The sequence below is a fragment of the Schistocerca piceifrons genome, chromosome 7 (assembly GCF_021461385.2).
Source record: "Schistocerca piceifrons isolate TAMUIC-IGC-003096 chromosome 7, iqSchPice1.1, whole genome shotgun sequence".
Taxonomy (NCBI): domain Eukaryota; kingdom Metazoa; phylum Arthropoda; class Insecta; order Orthoptera; family Acrididae; genus Schistocerca; species Schistocerca piceifrons.
Genome location: NC_060144.1, coordinates 387,999,112 through 388,009,551, shown reverse-complemented (window position 1 = coordinate 388,009,551; position 10,440 = coordinate 387,999,112). Strand labels below are relative to the sequence as shown.

Sequence of the window (10,440 nt, the reverse complement as noted above, 5' to 3'; positions counted from 1 at the left end):
TACGATATTTGCAATGCAGAAGAGATTCTCATAGCTTTTCTTACAAGTATATTAAAAGAACATAATACTAGATTTTTAACAACAATTCACGAACATTTACTCTAGTATTAGAGAATATGTCGAAAGTACGGATGTGCCAGTACCACAACAGTACATTTTTAAGCGTGCTCTTCTGTCACTGCTTGATACATTCATCTCGATCTGCTCACATCGCTGTTAACTTTTGCAGAAACAAAGCACTAATTTACAGAACCGTAACTGTTATAAAAGTGTTATTAATGACAAAGACTGATAAGAATTGTTGCTTTTCACGTGTACTGGATTAATATTCAGTCACTCAGCGACGACGACATCCTTTTGACGTCACTGAATTCCTCCTAATAAATGCATCTGGACAGAAGACAATTATTTTCATACAGGTTTCGGCGGCGTTTTGCTACCTCGTTTGAAGTACACAGCGTCAGCATAATTCGGAATCATGTTTATGGGCCCGTCTTCTGTTTCCTCCTCTTCTCTCTGCGCTCTTCCCATTTAATTTCGTGATTGTCAACAGAACCAAAAATGAGGAACACGAAATACGGTATAAATGAAATTGTCATCGCCACGTAGAAGACGTATTTCCACTGCTGTACTGTTTCCTGTAACAGAATTCCAAAACAAGTGCTCTTTAATGCCTCTCGGTCAAACAAGATATTTCAGATAAATGTGCCAATCGCAACTGCCTAATCGCAATTGCGTAAGATAACTGCTGCAATTAAACAGAACAAGTATCATCCAAAGCAACAGGCACTCAAAGAAAAGAGTGTCTAATAGGGAAAACTGTTACGGAAACGTCTGGAACAGTAAAGAATGTGGCATGGGTAATAAAATTAGAGTTAAACTTTTCCATGGTTGTAAATATGATACCTGCAGTTCTTGGTTGAGTTTTTCGTTATGATTTAGTTGCTCATCGTCTCCTGTTTCATTCAAATTGTTGACCCAACATTTCTTAGGCGTTCCACCAGATTATATTTTGCTTTCACTTTTATGTGTATGTAATATGGTACGATTTTGTACTTAAGACACAGTGTAGAATAATGTATGCTGTATGGGTTTCATCACTTTGATTTTTAGGCGTAAGAAAAACACAATGTTCCCCGTAGTTTCTCTTGATTTCACACATAACAACGTCTTCTCTGGGCCCGCAGTATACACAAGGTCAATTTTTTCTTTCAGTTGGTACAAGGTTAGCTGCACATTGTTTTATTTGACTCGTCTTGATTATACTGATTCAGAAAGAGTGCGTTTCGGCGGAACTGTCATTTTCAAATGTTCATGTTGAGACTTTATAACTGTGCAGGGCGGCAGGTTCTTTGGCCTCCTCATACAATTATCAAGGGCCCTCAAACTAGCCTATCTTTCATTTCTGAAATATTAATCTGCGTGCATTTCACTACACTATTACACTGTCACGCAAAGTAGGTAATCGAATGCTATGTACTGGCAGGTACATAATTGGGAGTAAGGTGCATGCATTTCCTTATTCTGCTCATTTCATCAGGAGACGAGAGGGAACTTTTGCTCTGTGAAGAGGCTAGCCGCTCACAATAGCACGAGGTGTGGGGGACATCCACTCATTGGGAACCGCGGACAGAGACCCGATTCTTGGCTGGCAGCTTTCTCTTTCGTTTCGGTGGAACCGTCATTTTCAAATGTTCATGTTGAGAGTTATAACTATGCAAGGCGGCAGGTCCTCAACGTCTCTTCATACACTTATTAAGAGCCAGCAAACCAGCCTTTCTTGCATTTCTAAAATTTCGGATCTCAGGGGCCAAGGCGATGGAAGCTCGTATTTCTACAATGACTGGAGGCAGTTTTCTCGCGAAAGCCTCATGTACTGAGCAGGGATGTGCCAGCTTCGCGCCATAACTGTGCTGTTGTTGGGTATGTTTCAGAGAAATAATTGCTGAGCTCCATGGGATAGCTGACAGAACAGCGCCCCGCGTTGCGTCCCAGTTATCACATTCTTTTGATGCCTGTCACCAGGAAGATACCTGCACAAAGCCCTAGCAGAGGCTATGATAGGCTACACGACTGTTAAGTCAGCACACGCTTAAAGTCACCGTCGGGAATTGGCGGGAATGAGCGGTGTTGGCGCGTAGTTGACGGAGTACGGTAGTGGGGGTCTCGAAGAATTTCTTGTAAGGCCATAATTGACGAAAGCTTTATTTATTGGCGATGATTGGCCGAGTTCTACGAAAGCGGAGCGGTTTCTCTCGGGACGCGGGGCGGAAGAGAATTGGGAGCTGGTTCCTGGCGGCCACAGTAGCCGGTCACGTACTTTGTCACCCTCGTTCCAGAGTAATTCAAGTCGCAGTTTTAACTGTCCAGCCACATGGAAAAAAAAGTAATTTAATTCGCAGTTTTAACTTGTCCAGCGACATGGAAAAACGCTTAGTTCTTTATTGCGCTCGCACTTCCGCGGTCTCCGGGGTAGAGCCCATCAGCAGATTGTAAAGCCAGCACAGCACGCCGCCTTGTGCCGTACTGTCGGCAACATACGCAGTTCCCTCCTGTAAGATTTCAGTTGATTTTTCGTCCGCCCAAAATTCGAAATGAGGTTTCTAAGCGGTGAAACCTGTAGAACCACTTAGCCTCCTTAGATGATTTCGTGGTACTGCATCTGATTACCCACTTGTTTATCGACATTAACATTCTACCTCTTCTCTTTGACCTCTTTTCTCATGGGAGAAAAGCACACTAGATTTTTCGTACTGTTGTTTGTACTAAGTTCTTGCAACACCTCTTTCAAGTGAGGATTATTTACATATTTGGTTTAATTTAACATACATGTTTGTTACTTGTAGAAATTATTGATCAATTTTGTGTTCTATTCAAATAAAGTAAATGTAATTGTAAACTTTTAGGACAACATTTATCTGCTAAACAGTCATACTCACCATAATCCTTTCCCATAATCATTTTTGGAGGGGGAACTTTGATCAATTAATTTAATAAATAAAAAATGTGAGAGAGGCTAGCCGCCTCACGTAGGATTTATATCAGGGCCAACATAAGGTTGCGTTACACAACGTGTGCAGATTCAGTATAAACCCGCTTGGGTGTGATTTGCATAACATCGTGATTCTGCCCCCTGACTTGGATATTAATTAAGGTCCCCACGGTAGCAAACATGCAGCTAGTTTGCAGTTGTTATAGTATATTTACGTATATGTATTTTCTATGTAACAATACATCATACTGTACTTAAGTCTAGGTGCAATGACACCCCTAATGCATATTGGAGCGAGTTTAATAATATGTCGTTATTATATATCACACAGTTTGTTTTGTATTGGATTTTTAGTGATTTCATACAGTACTTTCTGAATGTTGTTTGACTGTTTTCACTCATACGATGCTTTATATTTGCAGAGAAATTATATGGAAGAAGTTCAAAAAATGGTTCAAATGGCTCTGAGCAGTATGGGACTTAACATCTGAGGTCATCAGTCCCCTAGAACTTAGAACTACTTAAACCTAACTAACCTAAGGACATCACACACATCCATGCCCGAGGCAGGATTCGAACCTGCGACCGTAGTGGTCGCGCGGTTCCAGACTGTAGCGCCTTGAACCGCTCGGCCACACCGGGCGGCTGAAGAAGTTCAGGGACGGTCTTTGCGTTTCAGATACCGCAAATGTGAAGTTATGAAAAGTTTAAGATTATCTGTTGTTTATTATTTGTTGCGTCATTTTTGTTCTTATTCTTTCTCTATTATTTCATCAAAGTTTTCTAAGTAATTTTTTTTTAATCTATATGTTCCTTAAGGATGTCGTTCGGATATTTTTTCGTATGTATGTAAGTTTCCAGTTCTTCTAAGATGTTCAGACTATGACCTTTAGGAACTTTATGTAGAATTTTGCGAAGAATTGAGAATTTTTTCTGCCTTAAGAATTTGGATTTTCCGATGTAAGTAATAATTTCATTGACCACTTTCACGGTTTCTTGTATGTTCTTTACATCTGATACCAAAGTTTTTCATCAAAGTTTTCTAAGTAATTTTTTTTTAATCTATATGTTCCTTAAGGATGTCGTTCGGATATTTTTTCGTATGTATGTAAGTTTCCAGTTCTTCTAAGATGTTCAGACTATGACCTTTAGGAACTTTATGTAGAATTTTGCGAAGAATTGAGAATTTTTTCTGCCTTAAGAATTTGGATTTTCCGATGTAAGTAATAATTTCATTGACCACTTTCACGGTTTCTTGTATGTTCTTTACATCTGATACCAAAGTTTCTTCCTGACTGTCCAATGCATTATTCTGTGCAGTCGTCGCAGGAAATTTTTTAAATGCTCGGATTACAAAAAAAAAAAAAAAAAAAAAAAAAAAAAAAAAAATAGGTACCTCATTCTTGCCTGATCTTATTTTTGTTTGTGTGAAATGCAAATCATAAAGAAAAACTCAACCAAGAACTGTACGTAGCACATTTACAGTCAAGCAAAAGTGTAACACTATTAATTTTCGATTATACTACGACGTTCATACATAGATATGTTTGGCATACCAGTTGCAACCTATGCACAACATTCAAAAAGACATTTGACAAGTTAATCGAAAATCAGTACTATAAACGGAAACTAACGACCGAAATTGTATCACCACTAAAGTTCTACATGTGTGTAAAAAATCTTACCAATACAGGACTTACTCAATACAGGACTAAAATACAGCTTGAAACCAGAGTTTTACAGCACATTTTTAAAACAACTCTACCTATAACAAAGCTAGCAACTAACATGGCAAATTTACCAGTACATGAGCAAAACAAGCTAACAGTAAAAGTAGAAAAAGTTAGAGAAACATAAATAAAAAGTAGGAAAATCTACAACAAACTGATTTACATAACAAAATACTCTACTAAAGAAATAGTGAACTATTAACAGAAAATGCAATAGAAATGAGATCATACAAATCAGATAGTACAGTCATTATAAAAATAACGACTATATAGATAAAGCAATAATTTGTATCTGCCTGCCATCATACAAATACAGCACAAACCAACCAATAAATAAAATACACAAATAAAAAAGCAATTATGTAACGGAAAATTAGTCTTCAGTGACAGAACTGGAAAACGACCGACATGCAAAGATAAAGTGCGGAGAAGTGGACGGGAAACATGACAAGCCAGTACAAGTGCAATCATAAGGGCAGTTAAATAAATAGAGAAACAAGAAACAGTCTATCATTGTATCCATTATGGAATAGTAACACAACTGCTGTGATAAAATGTGCAAAAACAGTGTTACTTGTCACAAAGACTAAATCCGTGCATACGGTATCATTCCAATTGCTATTCATTCCGTGTTTCTCGAACTGATCTTCATTTTTCAGTACTTGAGCATTACGTTTTATCACGTGTGGTACAACACGAAGATAGCTCTGAATTTTCGTTTCGTCATAATGTTGCGTGGATTACTGAAAAGCTGACATAGATGTGCAGTTCAAAGCAGTTATCAGCTGCTACTGGTATTCGCGTGCTCCAAGAAGATTCTCGGCGAGTTGTCTGGTGGGATTAGCCACGGCCTACTACAAAAATAAAGTTGCTTAATGGAAGCCGTGGACTAGCTAAAGCAATAGAACTTGACTGATATCAACCAGAACTAACTGCTTTGTGCTCACTGCCGACTTAAGCCACGACACAGTTATTGATTTCTACCTAAACACGATGTCGAACTGCTGCTTGAGTGTTCAGGCCGAAGATTCTCATATTTCGTTTCTTGCCAATGATAACATGGTGGCCACGAAGCGTTGCTTGAACGCAGTTTCCGATTCTACGGTTACACGACCATATGACATACAGTGGATCAGATTTCTGGAGAACAAAATGAATTCTTCAAAAACTAGTGCAGTTTCGCTGTATCATTTCAAAACTCAAGGGAGATCCGAAAACTATCAGACTGGCCAGAAAACTATTCAGTTAAGCTTTATCTATACTTTCTGCTGACGTGCAAAACAGCGTGATGAAATGCAGCAGTAACTGATAAAATATATACTGTACTATCCAAAGTTTTAAATATACTGAGGTGACAGAAAGTCATGTTGTTGTTGTTGTGGTCTTCAGTCCTGAGACTGGTTTGATGCAGCTCTCCGTGCTACTCTATCCTGTGCAAGCTTCTTCATCTCCCAGTACCTACCACAACCTACATCCTTCTGAATCTGCTTAGTGTATTCATCTGTTGGTCTCCCTCTACGATTTTTACCCTCTACGCTGCCCTCCAATACTAAATTGGTGATCCCTTGATGCCTCAGAACATGTCCTACCAACCGATCCCTTCTTCTAGTCAAGTTGTGCCACAAACTTCTCTTCTCCCCAATCCTATTCAATACTTCATCATTAGTTATGTGATCTGCCCATCTAATCTTCAGCATTCTTCTGTAGCACCACATTTCGAAAGCTTCTATTCTCTTCTTGTCCAAACTATTTATCGTCCATGTTTCACTTCCATACATGGCTACACTCCATACAAATACACTCCTGGAAATGGAAAAAAGAACACATTGACACCGGTGTGTCAGACCCAACATACTTGCTCCGGACACTGCGAGAGGGCCGTACAAGCAATGATCACACGCACGGCACAGCGGACACACCAGGAACCGCGGTGTTGGCCGTCGAATGGCGCTAGCTGCGCAGCATTTGTGCACCGCCGCCGTCAGTGTCAGCCAGTTTGCCATGGCATACGGAGCTCCATCGCAGTCTTTAACACTGGCAGCATGCCGCGACAGCGTGGACGTGAACCGTATGTGCAGTTGACGGACTTTGAGCGAGGGCGTATAGTGGGCATGCGGGAGGCCGGGTGGACGTACCGCCGAATTGCTCAACACGTGGGGCGTGAGGTCTCCACAGTACATCGATGTTGTCGCCAGTGGTCGGCGGAAGGTGCACGTGCCCGTCGACCTGGGACCGGACCGCAGCGACGCACGGATGCACGCCAAGACCGTAGGATCCGACGCAGTGCCGTAGGGGACCGCACCGCCACTTCCCAGCAAATTAGGGACACTGTTGCTCCTGGGGTATCGGCGAGGACTATTCGCAATCGTCTCCATGAAGCTGGGCTACGGTCCCGCACACCGTTAGGCCGTCTTCCGCTCACGCCCCAACATCGTGCAGCCCGCCTCCAGTGGTGTCGCGACAGGCGTGAATGGAGGGACGAATGGAGACGTGTCGTCTTCAGCGATGAGAGTCGCTTCTGCCTTGGTGCCAATGATGGTCGTATGCGTGTTTGGCGCCGTGCAGGTGAGCGCCACAATCAGGACTGCATACGACCGAGGCACACAGGGCCAACACCCGGCATCATGGTGTGCGGAGCGATCTCCTACACTGGCCGTACACCACTGGTGATCGTCGAGGGGACACTGAATAGTGCACGGTACATCCAAACCGTCATCGAACCCATCGTTCTACCATTCCTAGACCGGCAAGGGAACTTGCTGTTCCAACAGGACAATGCACGTCCGCATGTATCCCGTGCCACCCAACGTGCTCTAGAAGGTGTAAGTCAACTACCCTGGCCAGCAAGATTTCCGGATCTGTCCCCCATTGAGCATGTTTGGGACTGGATGAAGCGTCGTCTCACGCGGTCTGCACGTCCAGCACGAACGCTGGTCCAACTGAGGCGCCAGGTGGAAATGGCATGGCAAGCCGTTCCACAGGACTACATCCAGCATCTCTACGATCGTCTCCATGGGAGAATAGCAGCCTGCATTGCTGCGAAAGGTGGATATACACTGTACTAGTGCCGACATTGTGCATGCTCTGTTGCCTGTGTCTATGTGCCTGTGGTTCTGTCAGTGTGATCATGTGATGTATCTGACCCCAGGAATGTGTCAATAAAGTTTCCCCTTCCTGGGACAATGAATTCACGGTGTACTTATTTCAATTTCCAGGTGTGTACTTTCAAAAATGACTTCCTGACACTTAAACCTACACTCGATGTTAACAAATTTCTCTTCTTCAGAAACGCTTTCCTTGCCATTGACAGTCTACATTTTATATCCTCTCTACTTCGACCATCATCAGTTATTTTGCTCCCCAAGTAGCAAAACTCTATTACTTTGAGTGTCTCATTTCCTAATCTAATTCCCTCAGCATCACCCGACTTAATTCGACTACATTCCATTATCCTCGTTTTGCTTTTGTTGATGTTCATGTTATATCCTCCTTTCAAGACACTATCCATTCCGTTCAACTGCTCTTCCAAGTCCTTTGCTGTCTCTGATAGAATTACAATGTCATCGGCGAACCTCAAAGTTTTTATTTCTTCTCCATGGATTTTAATACCTACTCCGAATTTTTCTTTTGTTTCCTTCACTGCTTGCTCAATATACAGATTGAATAACATCGGGGAGAGACTACAACCCTGTCTCACTCCCTTCCCAACCACTGCTTCCCTTTCATGTCCCTCGACTCTTATAACTGCCATCTGGTTTCTGTACAAATTGTAAATAGCCTTTCGCTCCCTGTATTTTACCCCTGCCACCTTCAGAATTTGAAAGAGAGTATTCCAGTCAACATTATCAAAAGCTTTCTCTAAGTCTACGAATGCTAGAAACGTAGGTTTGCCCTTCCTTAATCTAGCTTCTAAGATAAGTCGTAGGATCAGTATTGCCTCACGTGTTCCGATATTTCTACCGAATCCAAACTGATCTTCCGCGAGGTCGTCTGCAACTAGTTTTTCCATTCGTCTGTAAAGAATTCACGTTAGTATTTTGCAGCTGTGACTTATTAAACAGATAGTTCGGTAATTTTCACATCTGTCAACACCTGCTTTCTTTGGGATTGGAATTATTATATTCTTCTTGAAGTCTGAGGGTATTTCGCCTGTTTCATACATCTTACTCACCAGATGGTCGAGTTTTGTCAGGACTGGCTCTTCCAAGGCCGTCAGTAGTTGTGATGGAATGTTATCTACTCCCGGGGCCTTGTTTCGACTCAGGTCTTTCAGTGCTCTGTCATACTCATGACGCAGTATCGTATCTCCCATTTCATCTTCATCTACATCCTCTTCCATTTCCATAATATTGTCCTCAAGTACATCGCCCTTGTATAGACGCTCTATATACTCCTTCCACCTTTCTGCTTTCCCTTCTTTACTTAGAACTGGGTTTCCATGTGAGCTCTTGATGTTCATGCAAGTGGTTCTCTTATCTCCAAAAGTCTCTTTAATTTTCCTGTAGGCAGTATCTATCTTACCCCTAGTGAGATAAGCCTCTACATCCTTACATTTGTCCTCTAGCCATCCCTGCTTAGCCAGCCATCCCTGCTTAGCCATTTTGCACTTCCTGTCGATCTAATTTTTGAGACGTTTGTATTCCTTTTTCCCTGCTAAGGTTAGCGATATACACATATACAGGTGCGTATCGCATACACAAGGCAAGAAACGGCAATGAATTCGTGGAGATGTCACTTGTACTCAAGTGATTTAAGTGAAAAAGTTTTCGAGTTGATTATGACCGCACGACGGGAAAGTGTTGGAGTTAGACGCATGGGACATTCTATTTCGGAAATCGTTACGGAATTAAATATTCCGAGATCCACAGCGGCAAAAGTGTGCTGAGTATACCAAATTTCAGGCATCACCTCTCACCCCGGCAGACACAATGTTCGACGGTCATCACTTAACGAACGAGAGCATCGGTGTTTGCGTACAGCTGTCAGTGCTAACAGAAGGGCAACACTGCGGGAAACAGCCGCAGAAATCAATACGGGACGTACAATGAACGTATGCCTTAGGAAAGTGCTGCGAAATTGGGCGTTAAAGGGCTATGGCCGCAGACGACCGACGTGAGTGCCCTTGCTAACAGCACGACATTGCCTGCAGCGCCTCTGCTGGGCGAGTGACCATATCTGTTGGACCCTAGGCGACAGAAAAAAGACATCAGGTCAAATGAATCCCGATTTCAATTTGTAATTGCTGATGGTAGATATCGAGTGTGGCACAGACCTCGCGAAGCTATCGACCGAAGTTGTCAACAATGCACTGTGGTGGTGCCTCCATAATGGTATGGGCTGTGTTTAGGTCATCGGTCTACAACTGTTCGCGACTGGACTGAAGAACATTCCGGACAGTCAGAGCGAATGATTAGACACCCAGATCACTCGAAATGGTGCCGTTGGGAAATTTATGGGGCATAATGGAGGGATCAGCTCATGCACAAAATCCTGCACCAGCAACACTTTCGCAATTATGTACAACTATACAGGCAGCATGGCTCAATATTTCTGCAGGGTACTTACAACGACTTGTTGAGTCCATGTCACACAGAGTTTCCGCACTGCACGGGTCAAAAAGAGGTCCGGCAGGATATTAGGAGGCATCCCGTGACTAACGTCACCTCAGTGTAGTGTATGTCTACGTCCTGTAATAATGAGTGATGAACAATCCAGACA

At 42.5% G+C, this 10,440-nt stretch overlaps 1 protein-coding gene across 1 annotated transcript in view; it reads right to left on the bottom strand.

Moving 5' to 3' along the window:
• Positions 1-482: 482 nt before the first annotated feature.
• LOC124805723 (putative inorganic phosphate cotransporter) overlaps positions 483-10,440 on the bottom strand; it is a 131,998-nt gene continuing 122,040 nt past the window's right edge. Inside the window, exon 9 of the mRNA XM_047266293.1 lies at positions 483-638. Coding sequence (XP_047122249.1) covers positions 483-638 — 156 coding nt within the window. The remainder of the gene's footprint in view (positions 639-10,440) is intronic.